The sequence below is a fragment of the Pogoniulus pusillus genome, chromosome Z, assembly GCF_015220805.1.
Source record: "Pogoniulus pusillus isolate bPogPus1 chromosome Z, bPogPus1.pri, whole genome shotgun sequence".
In the NCBI taxonomy this organism is placed as follows: Eukaryota; Metazoa; Chordata; class Aves; order Piciformes; family Lybiidae; genus Pogoniulus; species Pogoniulus pusillus.
The window spans coordinates 8,251,078-8,278,162 of NC_087309.1; the positions used below are offsets into that span (position 1 = coordinate 8,251,078).

A 27,085-nucleotide genomic window follows, 5' to 3' on the forward strand; every position below is an offset into this window, starting at 1 on the left:
TCAGGGGTGACCTTACTGTTGTCTACAACTACCTGAGGGGTGGTTGTGGCCAGGAGGAGGTTGCTCTCTTCTCTCAGGTGGCCAGCGCCAGAACAAGAGGACACAGCCTCAGGCTGCACCAGGGGAAATTTAGGCTGGAGGTGAGGAGAAAGTTCTTCCCTGAGAGAGTCATTGGACACTGGAATGGGCTGCCCGGGGGAGTGGTGGAGTCGCCGTCCCTGGAGCTGTTCAAGGCAGAATTGGACGTGGCACTTGGTGCCATGGTCTAGCCTTGAGCTCTGTGGTAAAGGGTTGGACTTGATGATCTGTGAGGTCTCTTCCAACCCTGATGATACTGTGATACTGTGAGACTGTGAGACTGGACCCAGCCGCATTACATCTCCTCTTGAAGTACTTATAAGCATTGGTAAGCTCCCCCCTCACTCTTCTCTCTTCCAGACTAAAAAGCCCCAACTCCCTCAGCTTTTCTTCCTAATAGAAACGTTCTAGTCCCCTGATCATATTTCCAGCCCTTTGCTGTACCCACTTAAGACAATTTCCAGTCCTTCTTGAACTTGGGAGCCCAGAAATGGACACATCATTCCAGAGGAAGCCTCACCAGGGCAGAGCAGAAGGGGGGATAATCTCCCTGAACCTGCTTGCCGCAGTCTTCTTGATGCACTCCAGATGCTATTGGCCATCTTGGACACAAGGGCACATTGCTGGCTCATGGTGATCCTGCTGTCCACCAAGACTCCCACCCTTCGACTACACAGATGCTTTTCAGCAGGTCAGCCCCTAATCTCTACTGGTGCATGGAGTTACTCCTCCCCAGGTGGAGCACTCTACACTTGCCCTTGTTGAATTTTATCAGGTTACTCTCTGCTCAGCTTTACAACACATCCATGTCACACTGGATAGAAGTACAGCCTTCTGGTGTGTCAGCCACCCCATCCAGTTTTGTGTCACCAGCAAACCTGCTGAGTGTACTCTCTGTCAGGTTATTGATGAATACATTGAACAGGACTAGACCCCTGGGGAGCACCACTTGTTAAGGACCTCCCACAAGACTCTGCCAGTGACCATGACACTCTAACCTCTGTCTCAAGACGGTTTTCAACTCACCTCACTGTCCATTAATCTAGCCCATGCTTCCTAATCTTGCCTATGAGGATGCTTTAGGGGATAGTGTCAAAAGACTTGCTGAAGTCAAGGTAGACGATGTCTACTGCCTTTTCTTCATCTATCCACCTAGTAACAGCCTGTAGATGCCTATCAGATTATGAGACATGACTTGCCCTCAATGAATCCATTTTGACTACTTCTGATGAACTCTTGTGCTGGCTTGAGGCTAACTGGAATATTTTAACGAGAGAAACTAGATCACTGGCTGTGAAAAGAAAACAATAGTGATATCTATATTGCCCATTGGCTCTGCTGATGGACAAAATAGTAAAAATACAGGATAAAATGCTCACTTCTCTTTCAGTCTGTGTGTCTGGTGGCATTTTGCCTTAACTCCTTTGCATGAAACCTATGTAACCCAATCTAATGGTTTACTTCTAATTCCCTGTTCTCTTTAGACATCTCACCTCAGATCTCTGCAGATTTATCATGCGAGCTATACAGAGAGATCTTTGGTTATTTCTGAGATAAGAGTGGGGTTGGAAAGAAGGAGTGGAGTTGGTTTGAAAGCCCTTGTGGGCAGTTCTGCTGTTCAGGAGGGAGTTTGGATCTCTGTATTACTTTTGACTTGTATATAATTGTAAACATCTGTATATATGTTGTGTATATATGTTTGTGTATTTGTGCATGTTGTAAATACAGCTTCAGTCCTTAACTTCCAGCTGGCTGAGTTAGTCTGGTTAATCTAGTGGTGGTGGTGGGCAGGCGGAACTCACAAACCACAGCAGTTCTGTTTCCTCCACATGTTTGGAGGTGATGCCCAAAACAAGCTGTTCCATCATCCTTCCAGGGGTGGAGGTGAGGCTGACTGATCAGTAGCTTCCTGGGCCTTTCTTTCCATTTTGGAAGACCAGAGTCTGCTTCCTCCAGTCCTCAAGCACCTTGCTTGTCAGAAGTCTCATGAGGCAGCAGTGACTCCTTCTCTTTACACCAGACTTAGGGTGGAGGATTTACCTGAACTGGATGCTACGTCGGATGATTGCCAGCGACACGAAATCACCGCGACCGTGTTCGTTTTCCCCACAGTATAGCAGCAAACCATCTTCTGATTCAGCCTGCAAACATTGCATCAACATGAAAATCAAAGTCTAAGCCTCACAGCAGCACTTCTCCCCAGAAAAGAGGCAGCATCTTTCAGATGGAGCTTTTAACTTGCAGAATCAGAAAGGAGTTGATAAATTTTAAATCTTGCACTTAAAGAACCTAGAGAAAAACATTGCCTTAATGCTTAAATGATCTAAGAAAATCTCCTCTATGTACAGCACGATGCTATCAGATTTAAAGACAAGCTTGTAAGCACAAAAGGCTATCAGACATCCCACATGAGACCTCTGAGAACCAAGTCTAGCAAAGATGTCCTAGCAAGCCTGTTAAGTGTAGACACATCAGACTTACTGTACATTAATACTGTACATAAATACACACCATGCTTGACATATTCAGTGAGCCTGACAGTTTTCAAGGCAAACAGTCTGTTCAGGCAGGATTTCTACATATATGGACAGGAGTTGACATGGTGTCTTTTCACAGCCATCCTGCATTTTAAGCTGACAAATTGCCAGGAAATCATGAGATCACCATGTGAGGCAACAGATTATTGCTTCTCTACTGACAGTCTTGTACCTAGGCTGTGAGGTTGGCAAGTCTGCCTTACATGTGAGCAGGGGTGCACTCAAGAGCTCAGCCACCCTTTTTAGAGCAGTTCTACCAGTTCTGCCTGTAATACACAGACAGCACTAATACAAGTCACTGTGGGATGTACACCACCACTTCAAACCAGTAGTTTAAGTAGTGCAGTATCTTGTCTGTGTTAGTATCACAGAATCACAGAACCTTAGAGGTTACAAGGTACCTCCAGAGATCATTGAGTCCAAGTCCCAGGCAAGGCAGGATCCCCTAGGGTAGTTCACACAGGAATGCATCCAGGTGGGTTTGGAAAGTCTCCAGAGAAGGAGACTCCACAGTCTCTCTGGGCAGCCTGTTCCAGGGCTCTGTCACCTTCACTACAAAGAAGTTTCTCCTCATGTTGAGCTGAAACCTCCTCTGTGCCAGTTTGTAGCTGTTGCTGTTTGTACTATTGCTGCTGACCAGCAAAAAGAGCTTGGCCCCAGCCACTTGACACCCACCCCTCAGATATTTGTATACATCAGAATCATAGAATCACAGACTCAACCAGGTTGGAAGAGACCTAGCACCCAGGCCTAGCCAGTCAACTACACCATGGCACTAAGTGCCTCAGCCAGGCTTTGCTTGAACATCTCAAGGGATGGTGCCTCCACCACCTCCCTGGGCAGCCCATTCCAATGCCAATCACTCTCTCTGCCAACAAATTCCTCCTAACATCCAGCCTAGACCTTCCCCCACACAGCTTGAGGCTGTGTCCCCTTCTTCTGTTGCTGGTTGCATGGCAGAAGAGACCAACCCCACCTGGCTACAACCTCCCTTCAGGTAGTTGTAGACAGCAATGAGGTCACCCCTGAGCCTCCTCCTCTGAAGGCTAAACCACCCCAGCTCCCTCAGCCTCTTCCCATAGGGTTTGTGTTTCGAGCCCCTCACCAGCTTTGTTGCCCTTCTCTGCAATTGAGGAGCCCAGAACTGGACACAGGACTCAAGGTGTGGCCTGACCAGTGCTGAGTACAGGGCAAGAATAACCTCCCTTGTCCTACTGGCCACACTGTTCCTGACACAGGCCAGGATGCCATTGGCTCTCTTGGCCACCTGGGCACACTGCTGGCTCATCTTCAGCTACTATTTACCAGTACCCCCAGGTCTCTTTCTGCTTGGCTGCCCTCCAGACACTCTTTCCCCAGTCTGTAGCGCTGCTTGGGGTTGTTCATTGATCAGATCTCCTCTCAGTCTTCTCTTGTCCAGACTAAACAGCCCCAGGTCCCTCAGTCTCTCTTTGTAGGGAAGATGCTCAAGTCTCCCAGTCATCCTCGTTGCTCTCCACTGGAATGCTTCCAGCATTCCCTGTATCTGTTGACCTGGTGTAGTAGCTGGTGTTCCAAACTTCAGAGTTGGAAAACAAGTCCTACTTAAATTCTGCAGGGTAAGGCAGTATTTTTCTCAGTACAAGACCAGACTTTCCTATATGCAAAGGTATTGCCTGCCGTTTCCAAACTGCAGTTCACCAAAAGGTCCAAGTGTACCTCAGCCTGTAGCTCTTCCACACAACTTTAACCTTGTCAAAGGACATCACCACTAGTTTGTATTACCTGTATTACTAGTCCCAGGGGGTCTCTCATGCACTGCCTGTCAATAATGCACACAAGTATTTCAGGTCAGTTTACCAACCTCATGTGCATTCACTTAAGGTGAAGTTAGACCCTTAGACATTAAGATCATGTACAGGTTCACCACAAGTACAGTACAACTCATACTGAAGCTAAGTTACTGTTCCATTGCCTATGTTAACCGAATAAGCAAGGGAAATTTAAAACTCCTGTGTCTGATCTTGGAATTGCTGAAACTTACCTTGAATTCAAGGGTAATTTGAAATGTCTGATAGGAGTTTTTCAGTGGTTCAAAGGTGATGTATGAGTAGCCAAAGAACTGAGGATACTGGATAGTAATATCTGAGAAGCAAAGACAGAAGCATGTTGTTTAGCAGTTTTCTCCCATATAAAAATCAATACACATATTAGCACTAGATAACATCAGGCAAAAACAAAAGGTGGAGTTCTTCCAGAGGCAACCATTAGTCAGTAGCAGTCAACAATCAGTTAACCTACTGCCTTGTCCTCTCACCACCCTCCAGAACTAATTCTTTTATTCCCAAGGACCTGGTGAACTCGGAAAGAAACAAGATACTGAGGGCCAAATACTGCTCAACAGTTTAGTCACTGGCTTCAGTGCAAATTTCTCCAGATTTTCATCCTTGTTGCACAGGACAGAACCCAGCAAATTTATATTTAACTACTTTAAAGAATTCATTTAACTCAGAGACAACAAAGAAATTTTCTGTCTTGCAAGACTATAAAAACACATGCAGGAAATGTGGTCAGACTCTATGCCACATTAGTAAGTGCTGCTCCATAGCTGCTGTGTCTAGCATCTGCAGAATCCTTGGATGTCTCACAAGAGCTCAGCAGCTTTCAGCACTTCCCCCAAGTCATGTCAGGGAAGAGGTTAAAGGGAGTAATGGGTAGAAGAGAGTCTCTGCAAGCATCTCTCCATCCTTAGCTGCAACATTGGCCCTTCAAATGGCTTTTGCTAGCTGTCACCTGCAATTCCCATGCTTTGTTATCTTATGCTCTCATCAGACCCCACCTGGAGTACTGTGTACAGCTGTGGAGCCAACAGCACAAGAAGGACATGGAACTGTTGGCGAGAGTGCAGAGGAAGCCACAAAGATGCTCAGAGGGCTGCAGCATCTCAGCTATGAAGACAGGCTGAGAGAGTTGGGGCTCTGCAGCCTGGAGAAGAAAAGGCTTTGAGTACACCTTATAGTAGCCTTCCAGAAGGGAGCCTACAGAAGGGCTGGGAGGGACTACTGACAAGATCTTGCAATGACAGGACAAGGAGTGATGGGTTTCAACTGTCAGAGGGGAGAATTAAACTGGATGTTAGGAATGGGTTCTTCACAGTGAGAGTGATGAGACACTGGCACAGGTTGCCCATGGAGGTTATGGATGCTCTCTCCCTGGAGGTGTTCAAGGCTAGGTTGGATGAGGCCCTGAGGGACCTGTTCTAGTGGGAGGTGTCTCTGCCTATGGCAGGAGGTTGGAACTAGATCTCTGAGGTCCCTTCCAACATAAATCACTCTATAATTCTGTGTTAGAAGCCCATCCTGTCTTCAGCACACAAAAAGAAAATCAGGAAGACATCCTACTACCACTACCTTTGCAGCTCATTCTCCTAAAACAGAGAGGACAGAGAGTTTCAGACCTGAATTCTTATTTTTGTAATGGATATAATTATATTGAGGGAGGACAATCGGCAGACTTTCTCTTCCTGACTGTTCAAACACTGAGTAGTAGGCTTTTCAACTTTTCTTTGGATCTGGACATAGCTCTCTCAGCTGTTTTTGTTTACAAGGCTGAGGTAAAAAGAACCAGCAGCATAAAGCTCAATGCTGCTGCAGTACAGAGCAATTAACTCATGCCCTGATCACAAGCAGAACTGACTGCAACAGAGAGCCATGAAGCTGTTCATTGTATAAAGAAGAGTTCAGTTTCTTTCAGATTACTGTGCAGTAATAGCTGCTGTGGAGAAATTCAGTGCAAGAGAACACTGGTACATGAGGCTACTGCTTATCAAGGAGTAATACTCTCTTGTGAGAAATGGTGGGTTTGGACTGACATCAACAAACTCACTCCACGAGTTTTGTATGATTACATCAGTACAAGCAAATCCTCGACTTGATCACAGCCAAAAATCACATCTGCAGCAGTTCCATGTGGCTGAGTCACAACAGATTGTTTTCAGAATGAGGTCTCTTTACTCCAGCACTGGGAGGCAAAGACCAAACACCCTCAGTGTCTGATGTATGACACTACACATCATGAATATGCAGAAGAAATGTTGATCACTGACGCTCTGCTATGTGGCAGGGCCTTGGCAGACCATATCCTCATGCAAAGACATGGATCACCTCTTGATAGGTGGTAGGACAGCGTCACCACAAGCAACAGGACAGCTTCTTTGCATGAATCTGGCATTTACCTGACACCTTGAGCTCTGTGGTAAAGGGTTGGACTTGATGATCTATGAGGTGTCTTCCAACCTTGATGATACTGTGATACTGTGATACCTTGATCACCAAACCAGAAGAAAAGTAACTCCAGGGCCAAAAACAAGTGACCTGCTTGTAGTCTGGTGTGAGAGTTGTGCTGGCTTACTAGGTGATCAGCCCAACACCAGACCCAGAGAAAAGGCAAGGTTAGGTCTGCAGAGAGAGGGGACAGGAAAGTGGTAAGGGCAGTAAGGGCAGGAGAAACAGGACAGCCTCCTTCAGCTCAGTAGGATCCTTCCCCAGCTCAGCCACCCTGCAGAGAGTTGATAGGGTGCATGTCAAGACCTAACTGGGACAGCTGCACTTCCTCACATTGACCCAGGCCTCAGGAAATGCATTCTGTACTGAGGATGGTGCTTTGTTCCTGCCTTGCCCCAGGCTGCCCAACAGGAGTGCTGGGGCTACAACTCCAGCACGTTTGCCCTGTAGACCATGGGGAAAGCATCCTCTGGGGATGGTTTTACAATGGGGGCTTTGTCTCACATCCCTACTGCAGGACTAGCATCATTTTACAGACCACAGCGGAAATGCAGATGGTTCAGGGCTACAGCTGCAAAAGACAAGCAAGGTCAAAGCGGGACTGAATGTCCTTGCTGGAGGCTGTGGATGATATGGCTAGGCCCTGTCCAGGCTGGATAAACTATCAACACACTTGGCTCCATAATCTTGCCACTCTTAGGTCAGCAAAGGGGGATCAACCTCCCCGTGCACTGAGTGCTCACATGGGGTCTGCATGCAGCTTTATTAAAGAGTAACTTCTTCACACCTGGCTGAGGAAAGAGAAGCAAAGGGGTAAATGTCTGAACTGGGGTTTGGAAGATGCAGCTGTCCTCAGGGATCCATTAAGCCTAACCAGATAGTCCCAAAGTGTACTTTAGTTGGTTTCACAGAACCACAGAACCTTAGAGATTGGAAGGGACCTCCACAGATCATAGAGTTCAGCCCCCCTGCCAAGGCAGGATTCCCTAGAGTAGTTCACACAGGAATGCATCCAGTTGGGTTTGGAAAGTCTCCAGAGAAGAAGACTCCACAGCCTCTCTGGGCAGCCTGTTCCAGGGCTCTGTCACCCTCACTGCAAAGAAGCTTCTCCTCATGTTGAGCTGAAACCAGTTTGTAGCTCTTGCTCCTTGTCTTATTGCTGCTAACTACCAAAAAGAGATTGGCCCCAGTCACTTGACACCCATCCCTCAGATGTTTGTATATATTGATCAGATCTCCTCTCAGTCTTCTCTTCTCTGGACTAAACAGCCCCAGGACTCTCAGTCTCTCTTCACAGGGGAGATGCTCAAGTTCCCCAGTCATCCTCATGGCTCTCTGATGGACTCTTTCCAGCAGGTCCTTGTCTCTCCTAAACTGGGGAGCCCAAAACTGTATTCCAGGTGTGCTCTCACTAGTGCAGAGCAGAGGGAGAGAAGAACCTCCACAGACCTGCTGGACACACTTTCCCACACCCAGGATGCCATTGGCTGTCTTGGCCACAAGGGCACATTGCTGGCCCATGCAGAACCCGCTGCCCATCAGCACTCCAAGGTCTTTCTCCATGGACCTGCTTTCCAGCAGGACAACCCTAATCTGTCATGGGGCCTGCATCTCAGATGCAGGACCCTTCATGTAGTTTGCCTTCATCCAGCACTCAGCCTGTCCAGATCTCACTGGACGGCATCACAGCCTGAGGGGTGTTGGCCACTCCCCACCCAGTTTGTATCATCAACAAACTTGCTGAGGGTACACTCAGTGCCCTCATCCAAATTCTTGATAAAGATATTGAACAAAGCTTTATTTATTTATTGCAAAGCTGCTCCCTGTCCCAGACAAAGACAGGCCAGCAGCAGGAGGCATGCAGAAACCTACCTTCCTCACAGGTTTCTCCTCCTTTTCCCAAATTGCAATGACAGCGTGAGCCACCTCGATCGTAGTCATTGATACAAAAGCTGTCTGCAGAACAGACAGCCTCATCGCAGGAGAGGTCAAGCAGCCGTGTGGCAGAAGGCATGGCACCCCTGCCCACTGCCTGAGTGGTAGTCACTCTCGCTGTGGCTGGTGGCCTTGTGGTGGTGGGTGTGGATGTAGTAAGCTCAGAAGTGGTTGTAAGGACTCGTGACAGAAGCCTGGAACTAGACCCTGGTGTGACCTTAGTTTTGACTAGAAATTTTCTGTTCCCTCCTTTGATAGCAGGAAGAGGCCTCAGCTGAAAGGAAACAAAGAAAGACAAATTTAGTGAAATCTAAAATGAAAGGAAATGAAAGGAGCATCTTCAAAGAGACAAAACTTAGGCAACAAACTTGCCCTGGCTGAAGGAGAAGGGAGAACCATATTATTGCATCTGAGCACATAATACCGAACATTAAACTTCCTGACCAGACTGGACCCTTGAAAATACCAAGACTATAAAGAAAACAGAAATGCTGAAATTTACCTCTTCTATGTAGATGTCGTAGTCTGAGTCATCGATATCAAATCCATCATCATCACCAGTCACTGTGTCTGTGATATACCGATGCCCATGACTTCCACTTCCTAACTCCTCTGAGCCTAAAAAGACACAACTGGCACACTCAGTTCATACATTTTTTTCCTGTTTAGACACAGCAACTCAGACCTTAGCACCCCCCTAACCCTCCACACTGAAATTTGAAGTGCTGTTAGGACTCATCCTGTACAGACAATGTAACTGTCAGCCTGAAGGTGGGAGGCACTGTCCATGCAACTGAGAAGTGAAAACCTTAATTCAGTCACTTGTTAATCAAAGCAGGCAAAGCTCAGTTCTTGCACTGCAAACGACTTCTATCAGTCAGTTTTCCAGGAGAATGCTGGAATGAAGGGACTGGGAGACAGCTTGATGCAAGCTAAGTTCTGATTTTATTAGGCAACATACAGGGATATATATATCACAGTATCACAGTATCACAGTATCAACAAGGTTGGAAGAGACCTCACAGATCATCAAGTCCAACCCTTTACCACAGAGCTCAAGGCCAGACCATGGCACCAAGTGCCACGTCCAGTCCTGCCTTGAACAGCTCCAGGGACGGCGACTCCACCACCTCCCCGGGCAGCCCATTCCAGTGTCCAATGACTCTCTCAGTGAAGAACTTTATCCTCACCTCCAGCCTAAATTTCCCCTGGCACAGCTTGAGGCTGTGTCCTCTTGTTGTGGTGCTGGCCACCTGAGAGAAGAGAGCAACCTCCTCCTGGCCACAACCACCCCTCAGGTAGTTGTAGACAACAGTAAGGTCACCCCTGAGCCTCCTCTTCTCCAGGCTAAACAATCCCAGCTCCCTCAGCCTCTCCTCGTAGGGCTGTGCTCAAGGCCTCTCACCAGCCTCATTGCCCTTCTCTGGACACAGGTTGCCACTGGCTCTCTTGGCCACCTGGGCACACTGCTGGCTCATGTTCAGGCGGGTATCAATCAGCACCCCCAGATCCCTTTCTGTTTGGCTGCTCTCCAGCCACTCCAGCCCCAGCCTGTATCTCTGCATGGGGTTGTTGTGGCCAAAGTGTAGCACCCAGCAGGTGGAGTTACTATCTAGGCTTAAAGCTTTTACCTACTGATTGGTCATTTTATCACATGAAAAATCATCTCTTCTTCTAATCTAAATTCTGTCTGCCACATCTGGTTCCCGTGGAGCAACAGTCTTAGCATATTCATCAGATAACAAGGTCCTGTTTCCTTCCTTCTCCTAATCGGCAGGTTCTCATTCTTTTCTCTTGCATAATGTTCAGGATAGTGCTGACTCAGACAGTTTGCACCCAAGGCTGGTCCACCATGGACCATTGTTCTTCATTAACGACCTGTGATCCTACAGGAGAGCAGCTCTGAACACTTTCGGAGTGGTAAACATTGTAACAACTCCTTTGGTTTCAGACCAAACTTTTCCCGTTTTACAACTACAAGTCCCATATCTGCCTTACTGGCAACCAAATCGTAAAATCATAGAATCAACCAGGGTGGAAGAGACCTTCTAGATCATCCAGGCCAGCCTAGCACCCAGTCCTGTCCAGTCAACTAGACCATGGCACTAAGTGCCTCATCCAGGCTTTGCTTGAACACCTCCAGGGACGGTGCCTCCACCACCTCCCTGGGCAGCCCATTCCAATGCCAATCACTCTCTCTAGCAACAACTTCCTCCTAACATCCAGCCTAGACCTTCCCCAGCACAACTTGAGACTGTGTCCCCTTCTTCTGTTGCTGGTTGCATGGCAGAAGAGACCAACCCCACCTGGCTACAGCCTCCCTTCAGGTAGTTGTAGACAGCAATGAGGTCACCCCTGAGCCTCCTCTGCTCGAGCATAAACAACCCCAACTCCCTCAGCTTTTCCTCACAGGGTTTGTGTTCCACGCCCCTCACCAGCTTTGTGGCCATTCTCTGGACATGTTCCAGTATCTCAACATTTATCTTGAGTTGAGGAGCCCAGAACTGGACACAACACTCAAGGTGTGGCCTGATCAGTGCTGAGTACAGGGGAAGAAAAACTTCCTTGGTCCCGTTGGCCACACTGTTCCTGATGCAGGCCAGGATGTCATTGGCTCTCCTGGCCACCTGGGCACACTGCTGCCTCATCTTCAGCTACTATCAACCAGTACTGCCAGGTCCCTTTCTTCCTGGCTGCTCTCCAGCTACTCTGTCCACAGCCTGTAGTGCTGCTTGGGGTTGTTGTGGCCAAAGTGCAGAACCCTGCACTTGGCCTTGTTCAATCTCATCCCATTGGCCTCTGCCCACACATCCAGCCTGGCAAGGTCCCTCTTCAGGGCTTTCCTGTGCTCCAACAGATCCACACCTGCTCCTAGCTTGGTGTCACCTGCAAACTTACTGATGCTGGACTCAATCCCCTCATCCAGATCATCAATAAAGATATCGCACAGGACTGGGCCCAGCACTAATGGTGCTTCTCCACACTTTACATGACATAAGCTGCTTAAACAATGGTTTATGCATCTTAGCTATTCAAATTTACCACATGTCATAAAGAAAGCAAATACACATAACTGCATCACTGCTGTTGCTTGTCTCTTCAGCCAAGCTAAGAACAGACAGACATTTGCTAACCATTACAGCAACTGACTTCACACACTTGCCTATTGCATAAAATATTTTGCAGCCACTTAAAAGCAGGTATAGGTACAAAGCCTCTGTACAAGCCAGTGATGTGTGCTTGTTTATTATAGCAGTAAACACCTGCCCTGTACTCTCCTAATGTAGCAGGTCCTTCACATTGCAACATGCATACCGGGCAGTAGCTGGCTGTGGAAACAGGATCTGACAAGGCATAAAACAGCACTTCATGGTATTGAGAGCTTTGTTACAACCAGTGAACAACTCAATGGAGCCAGAAAAAGCTATCAAGCTCCAGCATCCCTTCAGAGCAAGAATTGAGCACAATGCTGTCACATTGTTTGAGCCAAGGTAACTGGGGTCATCTCCCACCTAGATGGAAAAAGGAATGAAAAATATCTCACTGACCCGACTCAGATGTGGGGAGCAGTTGTCTAAATATTATTGATAATCTGGATGACGGGGTTGAGTCCAGCATCAGTAAGTTTGCAAATGACTCCAAGCTAGGAGCAGGTATTGATTTGTTGGAGCACAGGAGAGCCCTGCAGAGGGACCTGGACAGGCTGGATGGGTGGGCAGAGGCCAACGGGATGACATTGAACAAGGCCAAGTGCAGGGTTCCGCACTTTGGCCACAACAACCCCAAGCAGCTTTACAGGCTGGGGACTGAGTGGCTGGAGAGCAGCCAGGAAGAAAGGGACCTGGCAGTGCTGGTTGATAGCAGCTGAAGATGAGCCAGCAGTGTGCCCAGGTGGCCAAGAGAGCCAATGGCATCCTGGTCTGGATCAGGAACAGTGTGGCCAGTAAGACAAGGGAGGTTATTCTGCCCCTGTGCTCAACACCTTGAGTACTGTGTCCAATTCTGGGCTCCTCAGTTCAAGAGAGATGTTGAGGTGCTGGAACGTGTCCAGAGAATGGCCACAAAGCTGGTGAGGGGCGTGGAACACAAACCCTGTGAGGAAAGGCTGAGGGAGCTGGGGGTGTTTATGCTCGAGCAAAGGAGGCTCAGGGGTGACCTCATTGCTGTCTACAACTACCTGAAGGGAGGCTGTAGCCAGGTGGGGTTGGTCTCTTCTGCCATGCAACCAGCAACAGAAGAAGGGGACACAGTCTCAAGTTGTGCTGGGGAAGGTCTAGGCTGGATGTTAGGAGGAAGTTGTTGCTAGAGAGAGTGATTGGCATTGGAATGGGCTGCCCAGGGAGGTGGTGGAGGCATCGTCCTTGGAGGTGCTCAAGAAAAGCCTGCATGAGGCACTTAGTGCCATGGTCTAGTTGACTGGCTAGGGCTGGGTGCTAGGTTGGACTGGATGATCTTGGAGGTCCCTTCCACCCTGGTTGACTCTATGATTCTATGATCTTTTTGTACTCTTTTCTCCTTTGCTGTGTCTGAAAACCAGAGATCCTAGTAGACCGTTATGAGATCAAGGACATGCACCCTAGACAAAAGCATTTGCCCTTGCTGCTTAATTGGCCACCAGTGATATACTCTTTGAGAGTTTCCTAACAATGGGGCTTCAGATGTTACATCAGTACACAGAAAAATCAGAAGCAAATGAGTGGAGGTAATGAGGCATACACACTTGCAACAGTGTGCTAGACCAGGAGAGAATGTGCACAAGCCTTTCCACTCCAACCTGTATATCTAATCATCTGTCAATAATACAATTTAACTTGTATTAAATTGAATCATCCACCACCGAGTTCTACCAACTGAGACAAGTAGAGAACTCATAGTTTTATGACTGGTAACAAGGTCAGGGCAAGCAGACAAACTACATTCAGATTACTTCTGGTGGTGACTAGAAAAATGGACTGCTTATTTATGAGCTGGTCCCAGTGCTGCATTCATTATGAAAACAGTAAGTGTTGTCAAAATACAGGCAAAATCTCTTATTCCTACCATTAACTTGTACAGTGACTCAAGTTAATCACCACCACAGGGTACTCTACTCCAGGTAGGAAGGCAGGAAGACAACAGCAGAGTAGAGCAGAACAGAGCAGACGCAAACCAACTAGAATAGTTCAGTTGTAAGGGACCTCCAAACTCAAGGCTGACATCTTCTATCTTTCACTGCATCAGAATCTCTTCTTTGGCAGCTGGCTTTTTTAAGATATACATTTCTAACAAGGAATTTCAGTATGCAAACCCTCAAACATAATGATGGAAGTGGAACTTTATGAGCAAAGCAGAGCCCAACACCGTCAGCTCCCAGCAGACTCATCAGTTTTCAGCTGATCGGAATACTGTTGCACTTACTTCTTCCTCATGGATTACAGGGCGACTATACTGGACCCTGACTCACTCTGCCACTTCAGGAGTCCAGTTGTCCTGGAGACAACCACGTGTCAGGAAAAACAACCTAATCTATATCCAAAGAAACTGTGACACATAAACTATAATTAAGAAGTCTCAGGGTGCAAAACAAGTATCTCTTGTAGTCAAAATTCTCTCATGGTTTTTCTTCTCTTTCCAAGCAAACCTTCTAGTGGTTTAATGGGATTTAAGTTCAATAAGGATTGTAGGAATAAAACAATGCAAAGACTGAAATATCTTTATAGAATCATAGAATCAGTCAGGGTTGGAAAGGACTATAAGGATCATCTAATTCCAACCCTCCTGACATGGGCTGGGACACCCTACCCAAGATCAGGCTGGCCAGTGCCTCAAATATATATTCAAACATATATTCATGTGTTGGAATGTTGGAAAATGCCAGGTCTCAAATTCACATTCAGATATGCATACTTGCCTACATGATTTTAATGCCATGCCAATCTGACTCTTTTGTATGCCAGCCTGATGTTTGCATGCCAGTGTAACTCTTCTGATCTGAGTGGCACTGTCACTAAACTGCATCAATAACCACCAGTTACCAACAAGACCTGTTAACTCAGGAGAGAGAGGGAGTCTCTCCAAGCAGAAGATGCGCCTCTTTCATCTGGCAGACACTGGGGAATGAAATACACCCACTATTTTAAACCAGGCAATGATTCCTTTCACTTTATTGAAGCTCCCACACCTCACAGCCTGGAGAAAACAAAGGAAGCAGATCTTACTGTGGCTGGTAGAGAAGACTGATCTGGGGTCTCTCCTCATAGCCCATCAGGATGTAAGTTTGGTATTACAAGGAATGTAATTCCAGAAAGTGTTGTAATATGAGCAGGCCTCTAGTACAGCCCCACATTGCTGTTTTTGCTTCTTCTTGGATCCACCTGAATTTCAGCCACTATACTACATCGTTCCCAAGCACTGGTACTGGCTTGAGAGCAGCCCTGAAGGAAAGCACTTGGGGGTGCTGCTGGATGAGCTCAATGTGAGCCAGTAGTGTGCTCCTGCAGCCCAGAGAGCCAACCAGATTCTGGGCTGCATCGGAAGTGTGGCCAGCAGATGGAGGCAGGTGATTCTCCTCCTCTACTCGGCTCTGGTCAGACTCCACCTGGAGTACTGTGTCCAGTTCTGGAGCCCCTATTAAAAGGAGGATACAGATGTGCTGCAACATATCCAGAGAATGGCCATGAGGATGACCAGAGAGCTGGAGCCGCTCTGCTACGGAGGCAGGCTGAGGGAGTTGGGGCTGTTCAGTCCAGAGAAGAGAAGGCTCCATGCAGACCTTACTGTGGCCTTCCAGTATCTGAAGGGGACCACAGAAAAGCTGGTGAGGGACTTTTTAGGATGTCAGGTAGCGGTAGGACTAGGGGGAATGGAGCAAAACTAAACGTGAGTAGCTTCAGATCGGATGTTAGAAAGAAGCTCTTCACCATGAGAGTGGTGAGACACTTGTCATGGAGGGTAGCAAAGCTGCAAAGCTCTTTTGTAGGGCCTTTGCTGTGCATGCTACAGTGTCTCACATTGTAAGCCAAAAGCCATCAAAAAAAAACCCAAAACAATCTTCAGAACCCATGAGAAGTTTCCTCCCTAGTGAAGATAAAAGGTAAACATCAGCCACTGTTTTCCAGCTCTCGGCCTTGGTTCTCATGCACACTGACCACCTGCTGATGGGCCGAACTTTGGGTAGTCTTACAGGTTGTTTTGGTAAGAACTGTCCAATTGTGCAGGTTGATTATAACTTTGTACCAATCTGTGAGAATAACGTAAAAAATAGCCTGAACTGGTGAGCACACCTCTTGTGAACATTATAAAATGGTGTGCCTGCCTGGATCGGGATGCTTGAGCCCGCTTGCTCGCTTGCTCCAGCCTGCCTGCCTGCCTGCTTTAGCCTGCTCCAGCCTCAGCTCCAGCTCGCACTCGTTCCTGCTCCTGGTCAGCCTGCTCGGCACCAGACTGGCAACGCCTGATCCTCAGAGGTCGAGGGCCTGCTTAGGCCCGATCCTGACCAGGAGAAGGGACCACGCCCGAACTCAATAATATTTCAACCCTGTTGAACTGCTTAACAGTGAGTAACCAACGAACTCTTATCTAAAGACTGAGCAAACCTTTGAAGACTTAAAGAACTCTTAAATCACAGATTCTCTCTTATTTGCCATTTTCTGCAATGTTATCCTGCAACCTCATCAAAGAATTCACATGGGTAGTTTAGTTTTGGGAAGGGGATCTCCGTATTTGAGCGATAAATCACTTGATCTTTACAAGTCAGCCTCGCGTGTTTTCCCCATGAATTTCCCATGAAACTGCGCTCCACGACAACGCTGCAATAGGTTGCCTAGGGAGGTGGTGCAAGCCTCATCCCTGGAGGTCTTTAAGGCCAGGCTGGATATGGCTCCAAGCAATCTGATCTAACATGAGGTGTCCTTGCCCACACAGAGCAGGGGTTGGAATCAGATGATCCTTGAGGTCCCTTCCAGCCCTGACAATTCAACGATTCTACCTGCTGATCTGTGAACAGTTCTGGCAGAATGCAATGCAGTCAACAAGAGGACACAGTCTCAAATTGTGCTGGGGGAGGTCTAGGCTGGATGTTAGGAGGAAGTTCTTCACAGAGAGAGTGATTTCCCATTGGAATGGGCTGCCCAGGGAGGTGGTGGAGGCACCATCCTGGAGGTGTTCAAGCAAAGCCTCGATGAGGCACTTAGTGCCATGATCTAGTTGACTGGATAGGGCTGGGTGCTAGGTTGGACTGGATGATCTTTGATGTCTCTTCCAACCTGGTTGATTTTATGATTCTAGGAGGAAATTTAGGCTCGAGGTGAGGAGAAAGTTCTTCACTGAGAGAGTCATTGGCTACTGGAATGGGCTGCCCGGGGAGGTGGTGGAGTCGCCGTCCCTGGGACTGTTCAAGGCAAGATTGGACGTGGCACTTGGTGCCATGGTCTAGCCTTGAGCTCTGTGGTAAAGGGTTGGACTTGATGATCTATGAGGTCTCTTCCAACCTTGGTGATACTGTGATACTGTGAAATAAGTCTCTTCCTGAATTTATACCTCAATTTACACAGGTGTGAATACACACAGAAATGATGGGTTGGATGGGTTGGTCCAAAGCTCCTGCAGTATGCAGACGGACATCCACAACTAGATCAGATTGCTCAAGAGCACCATCAAGTCTTATTGTGAACGTCTCCAGTGCTGGGGCCTCCACCACCTCTTGGGCAACATGCTTCAGTATTTTATGATCCTTATTGTAAAGAATATCTTCCTAATATCCAACCTAAACCTACCCTTTTCTATTTTAAAACCACTGTCCCTTGTCCTAGTGCTAAAGGTACTTTCTAAGCAGTCCCTCACCAGCTTTCTTGTAGGTTCCCTTCAGGTACTGGAAGGCCACTACAAGGTCTCCCCAGAGCTGCCTCTTCTCCAGGCTGAACAACCCCAACTCTCTCAGCCTGTCTTCATAGGAGAGGTGTTCCAGCCACTGATCATTTTTGTGTCCCTCCTCTGCACCCTCTCCTTCATGCCCATGTTGAAAGCTGAAGAGCTGAGCATGATGCTCTAGGTGGAGGCTCACCAAAGCAAAGTAAGGCAGCAGAATCACTTCTCTTGATCTGCAGGCAATGCTTCTTTTGATGCAGCCCAGGATGAAATTTGCCTTCTGGGCTGCAAGTGCATATTGCTGGCTCATGTTCAGCTTTTCATCCACCAGTACCTCCAAGTCCTTCTCTGCAAGGCTGCTCTGCATCACATTCTCTCACAAACCCCTGAAGGGGCATTGTAGCCAGGTGGGGGGTGGCCTCTTCTCCCAGGTAACCAGCAATAGAACACGGGGACACAGTCTCAAGTTGTGCCAGGGTAGGTATAGGCTGGATATTAGGAAGAAGTTGTTCCCAGAGAGAGTGATTTCCCATTGGAATGGGCTGCCCAGGGAGGTGGTGGAGGCACCATCCCTGGGAGTCTTCAAGAAAAGCCTGGATGAGGCACTGAGTGCCATGGTCTAGTTGATTGGCTAGGGCTGGGTGATAGGTTGGACTGGATGATCTTGGAGGTCTCTTCCAACCTGGTTGATTCTGTGATTCTATGAAACTGTATTGATAATGAGAATTGTCTCGACGCACAGCCAAGACCTTACACTTGGCCTTGTTGAGACTCATGGGGTTCACCTGAGCACCCTTTATGATGAGACCATGATGATGAGAAGCTCACTGGCCTCTCAGCTGTCTTGCTCTTCCCTACACTTGGTGTTCAGTCAATGGATGTGACATCGTTCTCTGATAAGACACAATGAAATAAAACTACAAACCACACTAAAAGTAGAAAGCCTAAAATAGCTTTTTGGAGAGAAACCCCTAAACAACCCCACCTCTTACAAGCACTGTGTTGCTTTGGTGGTGTGTTTCTCTCATAATGGGTGGCAAATTAGGGACAATTAAGCAAACTAGTATTTTGCAAATACCAAAATAATGACTGCAGAGATTTCAGTGTGCTACATTCCATTACATCAATGTTTCAGTGTACAAGAAGATGAGCCCTGTTTAAGACTCCCTACCAGATCCTACAATCCTGGTTTATAATTAATTGGAAAACCTGGGGCTGGGGGGAGGAGGGCAGGCCATGATCTTTAGGCAGTTTCTTTCCACATAATCAGGGATTAAGTTATACCAAAGAAATCTTTCTCAAAACAAACAGAAAGCCACAAGCTTTAGTCTTCCTGATTAGGTGTCCATGAGGAGACACAGAAGAGGCAGACCACTGGGCACAACAGTACAGGAAGATTAAATGTGAGTCTTTATAGTCTGATTGCCTTCCTGTAGAACTCTTCACAGGTCTAAGTCTAAAACATATGTATCGGTTTAATCTGACCTTTATTCTTGTAAGTGACTCATAGTGAGGCATTGCATATTGCTTTCCCTGTCTCTTGCTTTTTGTCCTTGTCACTATAAATACAACTACTGGCTTTGTGAAGCTTTTTGAGATCAGAAGGAAACAGTTCTGTGGGAAAGCTTCTCCATTTGCTATCTCCAGAACACATCATCATTATTTGCATCGAGGTTTGGGCCTGAGGGAGTGCAGTTCTCCTGTGCCTAACCCTTAGCTGGCACATTTAAGAACCATGCAGAATATTTAAGCACCTGTGCCAATGTCTTGTTCAGTATGAGCCAGAGCGTACAGATAATCCCATTTATGACAAGCCAGGTGGTGACAGCCAGGACCAGAGGAAGGGATGCATCCTGATTAAGCAACCACTTTTATCATGTTTGCTGTGGAGACAAGCAGGAGGGGTGTATTTTAACAAAAGATGCTTCCTTTGTTGGTCTGGCAAAGTCAAGACTGCTGACCTTCTAGGCATAGTGCAAATCCCATCTGCTTCCCTAGGAGATGAAGGGTAGTTAAGTGAAGCAGGTAATCATACTTTGTTTGTTTAATTCTTTGGGACATTTTACTTTGTTGTTACTAAGCTGGATACGTGCAAACTTTTGCTTTCAACTAAACAGCCTGTGACACATTCAAAGAGTTGATGTGGCAAAACTGCAATAACTAAGTAGGTGAAATATCCACAACCTACATCTGCAATTAAGAAAGGCAACGGAAATGGATTTACTACATTGTTTCCCTCTAGAAAAGGAAATGGATTCAAATCACAATTAAATGAGAGCCCTCGAGGAAACTTGCCCTCTCTTTCCCCCTGAAAATAAAGCAATATAACATAAACCAAACATGCTTTTTTGTTTTGGGTTTTTTTTTTTTTTTGCATGATCTACTTGCAATGGCCTTGGGAGGTCTGTCACATTAGGTGATAACCATCAGCATCCCTTCAAAGGAATGTCTTAGAAAAGACAATAATCTCCTGTGCTGACCTGAAACAATGCAGCTGAGGGTACTGCAAAGCCAGCCATCTCTTTAAACTAAAATGAGAGAATTACACATGAGAATGAGATAAAACCCCAACAGAAAACATCTTCATAGAATCATAGAATCAAGCAGGTTGGAAAAGATCTCCAAAATCATCCAGTCCAACCTATCCCCCAGCCCTAGCCAATCAACCAGACCATGGCACTAAGTGCCTCAGCCAGGCTTTGCTTGAACACCTCCAGGGATGGTGTCTCCACCACCTCCCTGGGCAGCCCATTCCAATGCCAATCACTCTCTCTGGCAAGAACTTCCTCCTAACATCCATCCTACACTTTCCCTGGCACAACTTGAGACTGTGTCCCCTTGTTCTGTCCCTCGTTGCCTGGGAGAAGAGACCAACCCCTACCTCACTACAACCTCCCTTCAGGTAGTTGTAGACAGCAATGAGGTCACCCCTGAGCCTCCTCTTCTCCAGGATAAACAATCCCATCTCCCTCAGCCTGTCCTCATAGGGTTTGTGTTCCAGGCCCCTCACCAGCTTTGTCGCCTTCTCTGGACACCTTCCAGCACCTCAACATCTCTCTTGAATTGAGGGGCCCAGAACTGGACACAGTACTCAAGGTGTGGCCTGACCAGTGCTAAGTACAGGGCAAGAATAACCTCCCTTGTCCTACTGGCCACACTCTTCCTGATGCAGGCCAGGATGCCATTAGCTCTCTTGGCCACCTGGGCACATTGCTGCCTCATCTTCAGCTTACTATCTACCAGTACCCCCAGGTCCCTTTCCTCTTGGCTGCTTTCCAGCCACTCAGTCCCCAGCCTGTAGCTCTGCTTGGGGTTGTTGTGGCCAAAGTGCAGAACCCTGCACTTGGCCTTGTTAAATCTCATCCCATTGGCCTCTGCCCACCCATCCAGCCTGTCCAGGTCCCTCTGCAGGGCTCTCCTACCTTCCAACAGATCAACACCTGCTCCTAGCTTAGTGTTATCTGCAAACTTACTGATGCTGGACTCAGTCCCCTCATCCAGATCATCAATAAAGATGTTGAACAGGACTGGGCCCAGCACTGATCCTTCAGGTAGTACGGAGTAGTTGTCTGCAGGACTCATCTCCATCTTAGCCTGCCTAGAAGACTTGTAGGAGACTACTCATAGAATCGTAGAATAGAATCATAGAATGGTTTAGGTTGGAGGAGACCTCAAAGATCACCCAGTTCCAACCCCCTGTCATAGGCAGGGATACCTCCCACTAGAACAGATCACTCAGGGCCTCATCCAACCTGGCTTTGAACACCTCCAGGGAGAGAGCAGACACTACTTCTCTGGGCAACCTGTGTGGCAAAGAACCCTCACTGCAAAGAACCCTTTCCTAACATCTAGTTTGAATCTTCGTCTGCCATTGTAAGCCCATTACTCCTCATCCTGTCATTACAAGACCTTGCCAGTAGTCCCTCCCCAGCCCTCCTGTAGGCCCCCTTCAGATATTGGAAGGCTACTACAAGGTCTCCTCAAAACCTTCTCTTCTCCAGGCTGAAGAGCCCCAACTCTTGTAGTCTCATTTATCATAGCCTTAAACAGCTCCACAACCTCCCTGGGCAACCTGTCCCAGTGTTTCACCATGTTCACTGTAAAGAATTTCTTCCTAAGATCTACTTTAGAATCATAGAATCAACCAGGTTGGAAGAGACCTCCAAGATCATCCAGTCCAACCTATCATCCAGCTCTATCCAGTCATCTAGACCATGGCACTAAGTGCCTCAGTCAGGCTTTTCTTGAACACCTCCAGGGACAGTGACTCTACCACCTCCCTGGGCAGCCCATTCCAATGCCAATCACTCTCTCTGTGAAATCTCCCCTCTTCCAGTTTAAACCCATTATCCCTTGTCCTCAATGCAATGCAGACACTGAAGGTCCCCTGTGTTTGAGGTGATGCTGGAAACTTGTTCTTCAGTTAATGCAAGCATCAGAAAAGCTCTGATTATTACAAAACAGGCATAAAAATTCAGGACACACAAGCACAAAGCTACCAATTTTTAAATTCATAGCACCTTAGTGTCAGCATTATGTGGACTAAGAGTCACACACACCAGCCAGCCAGATACTGTATGAATTTCTGCCAGATACTTCAGGTACTTCTGAGGAATACACAGGCAGTCAGAAAATCTGTGGCAAGTTTCAGTGTTTGCATAAGGCAAGGATCCATGGCAAAAAAATGTAACAGTAATTCCTGGGATGTGCACCTTGAATAACAAAGATGCTTCAGTTTCAGATATGCCAACTGTCTGACATCCTTCCAAACCTCTGACATCCTTCCATCAACAACACGTGACCACGGTATATGTTGGCACTTTAGGACAGTTGGGCATCTGTTCTGGACTCCTCAATTCAAGAGAGATGTTGAGGTGCTGGAATGTGTCCAGAGAAGGGCCACAAAGCTGGTGAGAGGCCTGGAACACAAATCCTATGAGGAGAGGCTGAGGGAGCTGGGGGTGTTTAAGTGTTTAGCCTGGAGAAGAGGAGGCTCAAGGGTGACCTCATTGCTCTCTACAACTACCTCAAGGGAGGCTGCAGCCAGGTGGGGGTTGGTCTCTTCTCCCAGACAACCACCAATAGAACAAGGGGACACAGTCTCAAGTTGTGCCGGGGGGAGGTCTAGGCTGGATGCTAGGAGGAAGTTCTTCACAGAGAGAGTGACTGGCATTGGAATGGGCTGCCCAGGGAGGTGGTGGAGTCGCTGTCCCTGAAGGTGTTCAAGAAAAGCCTGGATGAGGCACTTAGTGCCATGGTCTAGTTGACTGGATAGGGCTGGGTGCTAGGTTGGGCTGGATGATCTTGGAGGTCTCTTCCAACCTGGCTGATTTCTATGATTCTGAGATGTGTTACAGTACCTAAGACATCCACATACGACTGTGTGAGAGCTGCCTGAGAGATACAAGTCCTGCTGCAGTGACAGCTGAAAACCACAGGACCTAAAGGACCTAAAGTGTACTGAATATCTCTACTTGAGCAACTGAAGTGACTAAAGTAGGTAACCATTGGCTTTCTAGCTACTAGAAGGAACTATGTATGCAAATACACATCATGAACTAGTATTGCCCTCAACCTTGGTGTGCATTTTTTTTTGTTACATGAAACTTGACAGTGCTTTAAAGAACACTTCAGATTTTTTTAAGTGTTTTGAGGAAAATAAATGTCCAGGGGCTATGCACTGCTTTAATCAAGAACTTTTTTTTTCTTTCACAGCAGAAGTTTAGTTTTTCTACTAATGCACCATGTGCTTGTGCATCTGGTTAACCTCAAACCAGTTTCTTACACAGACATCACAACTAAATCCAAGTGAGAGCTAATAGAAGTGTTAGACTTCTGTTTCCAGAAAGCTCAGAACTCATTTCTAAAAGCATGCTTTTCTCCACTGCCTTTGAACAGCAACCTTTGCTCTGCAAAACCCTGGTTGTTTAGAAGACAGGTATCCACAGGATAACACAGGCTTTCATGCATAGTGGCTGTGTGCAGCTTTTAAGCCTATTTGCAGAAGTCACCCTGGACGCTAAGAGCAGACTGGTACATGAACCACATTCATATTTGCCAAAGGGCCAAGAATCACACAAAGTAACCCTAAATACAAATGAACTGGTGCAGGGCTGGGGCACTCCACAGAGAGGATGTGGCCTCAGGCTGTGTGGAGCTCTGCTCATGAGGGCAGCTTCCAGCCCCTGGATGCAGGGGGACGCAGCTCTTAATCGCAGCAATGCCCATGGATGGGCAGAGACGACTGAGTCTTTTCTGGGGAGCAGTGAAACGTGCCTAACACAGTAACTTTTCCAATTTCATCTGGGCACAGATAATCAAGTTTATCCCCTCTATGGAGCTCTCCAGAAATGAGTGCTTCTGGTCAGGCCACACCTTGAGTACTGTGTCCAGTTCTGGGCTCCTCAATTCAGGAGAGATGTTGAGGTGCTGGAATGTGTCCAGAGAAGGGCAACGAAGCTGGTGAGGGGCCTGGAACACAAACCCCATGACGAGAGGCTGAGGGAGCTGGGGTTGTTTAGCCTGGAGAAGAGGAGGCTCAGGGGTGACCTCATTTACAGATATACCTTATTTTTCTATGGCTTCAATTATAAAAAGGTAATGGTACTCACTGAATGTTCGGATGATGTCACTCAGTGCACTGGCAGGGCTGAATCCGTAGGAGTTGGCTGCTCGGACGGCAAACTGATACTTGGTGTTGGGGAGAAGTCCTTTCAGAACCATGGACTCCATCTGGATCTGCTCTCTTATTACTGTCCAATTGCTGTCAAGGTCTGGCCTTCAGGATCACACAAAGCCAAGATCATAAATCATTAAAGCTGGCTGCATAAACTAAATGCCTTTAAACTTCCCTGGGATATACACAAAATAAAATGAAATACAAGCCTGTTAAATCATCACTGAAACTCTTCACTTTCAAGATGCCAGACTCTGCAACCACTACAAAGTTGAGAAATCTGTGATATCAAACCTATGCAGTGACACAACACCAGTATTCACATTTTGCTGATCAAACTGAGGAGGTTGCTCAGAAGACAGTTTGAGAAATTGAGAGCTGCTGATCTGTTTTCATGGATTTTGGGTTCACAGTTTTCAAGTGGAAGTACATTATCTGCATTTTCCCAACCTCTCTTTACCTGTGTAAAGCAATACCTCACAACAGAGGGTAAGATCCAGCTCTATTTACAAATGTGTGCACTTTCAAATATATGCTAGCAGGACGAGAATCTAACATTTGATGTTGCAGGCAGTCAGGTTAATCCATTCACAATGGAAAATCTGGACCCACAGTCTTCTCTTCAGAAGAAACCAAACACGAATGCAGAGAACCTGGCCTATGTACACGGATTTTGCAATGAAATTCCTATGTCTGCGTTTGGGTAGCACCTGGTGAACTCCTGATTCATAGTGGAATGCCAGTTGTCAATAAATGCTTGCTCTTAGTGCCACCATAATCCATCTGAAATCAGTACAACTATTCACATGTCAGTTTGCTCTCAAATGTTGAAATTCATATGCAGAGGGAGATCAGAAAAGACGGGGCTACTTTAGAGACTATGAAAGGGTGTTCTTATGCTTTCTCTCTAAAAGTAGTCTCTTATCAAGCAGAGAATGGAATGAGAAAATACACAAACAAAATAAAAATGTAAACATTTAGTCTAGGCTACCCAAAATATTCAGACTGGAGCTTATGAAAGCAAAATAGGCACAGAAATCACTTTCACAAAAAATTATTCTAATGCCCTTTTCTAAGATGTCCTTGAGATATTTATTACAGCCAATAACTTTCAACTGCTCCCTGAATCTACCAATGTTTAGACAGGACTGGCTGCAAATATCTCCAGTGGTATTTCAGTGAAAATTATACCACAAGGCAGGCATTTTGCATTTGTTTATTTGCAGCTAGAAGGAAATACCATAGCTAATGTATGTTTCCTTTCACCAGTCAACACGAGATTTATCGATCATTGAGGTTCGAACGCTTTGTGCCAGCAGGGCAAACGCAGGGACACAGCAGCAGATCCCAGCTGCTTAGCCCCGTGCACAATGGCACACAGGATGCAAATGCTTCACTGTCTCGCTAAAAATAAAGTCAGACAAATGCACAAGAGGTAATGACAGCTAAACAGAACCTCTTAAGTCACCCTCCACCACTATTTCCTGATAGACAGAAGGGCATTTATTTTGGCTACTCTTTCATTGTTTCACTTCTGTGAGCTTTTGATGCCTGGGCCAAAATGAAAATGTATAGTGTTTTCCAAATGAAAGCTGTTGACAGCGCTTCCTTCCACATGCTCCCTTAGTAGTGTTTTCAGTTTTCCTGTACACAACTTTTTTTGGCTCCAATTCCAGTCCAAGGAATTCCTGTGAGCTTGAGGGCTGTCTCTTTGCAACAGACCCTGCCAGTCTCTATGGCCAAATGGAAACATGCCTCTGATGAAGGGACTCAGTGGGGTATTCCACCCTATGAAAGTATAGGAGAGAACACAAAATGCAGTGTAGCCTTCAACTTTGCTGGCTGTCTCCAGCAAGACTTCCTTCTACAGAAGTGAATAATAAAGCAAATGCCTGCAAAAGTATAAGCATCTGAAGCTGAACAAGAGAGATTTATCACTTGATCTTTGCTACTTCTCCCAGACATTCCCTGTATGAACAATTCAGCACAGGATGAAAAAATGGCAAACAGATGGTGGGAGGATCACAGCAAACTCATCTGGTGACTGCACCCAGGGCCAGCCAGCTCCTATGCTTTCTAAGCTGGAAATATTCTGTAACCATTTCCATAATCCTTTTTTTTTTTTTTCCATCAAACTTCATTTTGCATCAACTTTTACAGAGGAAAGGCTTGTTTTGATGTCACTTTTCCCACCTTTCTGCAGCATTATATTTCACAGACCAGCATAGTTCTCTCCAGATGAGACCTAACAGGGCTGCTTCAGATGCAGATCCTGTGCATAGGGAAACTGGGCAACTTCCCTGGGTATTTTCTGCTCTTGAAGCTACAGCTGTGCATCTTCAACCCAGAAATGCCATGAAGAAAGAATCTGGGCAGTGACAAAGTCAGCATTTTTAAGATAACAAACACATGGGTTAAACCCAATGGGACTACATGGATATAAGCCAAGACCAGGATTCTGTCCCAAACATACCCAAAACATTTGGATTATTACATTGCATTATAATAATGGGACTGATTTGTCTTAAGAAAGCAAGTCTTACTGATGCAGACAGCAGTAATTTACACTTATTTGAAGCTCCTCTGACAATTTCCTGGAAGTGATTTTACTGAGAGAAGCTTCTGACAGCTATCTGACTTTTATAACATTTTTGATTGTTCTTTTGTGCCCTGTGTGTACTCAAGTTGCAAATTAGTCTTTATAGATTTTATATACATATATCTATATATACATATTCATGGTAACAAGTCTA

The 27,085-nt window shown here is 46.6% G+C and overlaps 1 protein-coding gene across 1 annotated transcript in view; it reads right to left on the reverse strand.

Moving 5' to 3' along the window:
* The window catches only part of EGFLAM (EGF like, fibronectin type III and laminin G domains), a 128,765-nt gene that overhangs the window by 49,717 nt on the left and 51,963 nt on the right, over nucleotides 1-27,085 (reverse strand). The window contains exons 7-11 of the mRNA XM_064176431.1: nucleotides 24,268-24,434; nucleotides 9,315-9,430; nucleotides 8,750-9,086; nucleotides 4,639-4,739; nucleotides 2,119-2,219 (exon numbers count right to left, since the gene is read on the reverse strand). Coding sequence (XP_064032501.1) covers nucleotides 2,119-2,219; nucleotides 4,639-4,739; nucleotides 8,750-9,086; nucleotides 9,315-9,430; nucleotides 24,268-24,434 — 822 coding nt within the window. The remainder of the gene's footprint in view (nucleotides 1-2,118; nucleotides 2,220-4,638; nucleotides 4,740-8,749; nucleotides 9,087-9,314; nucleotides 9,431-24,267; nucleotides 24,435-27,085) is intronic.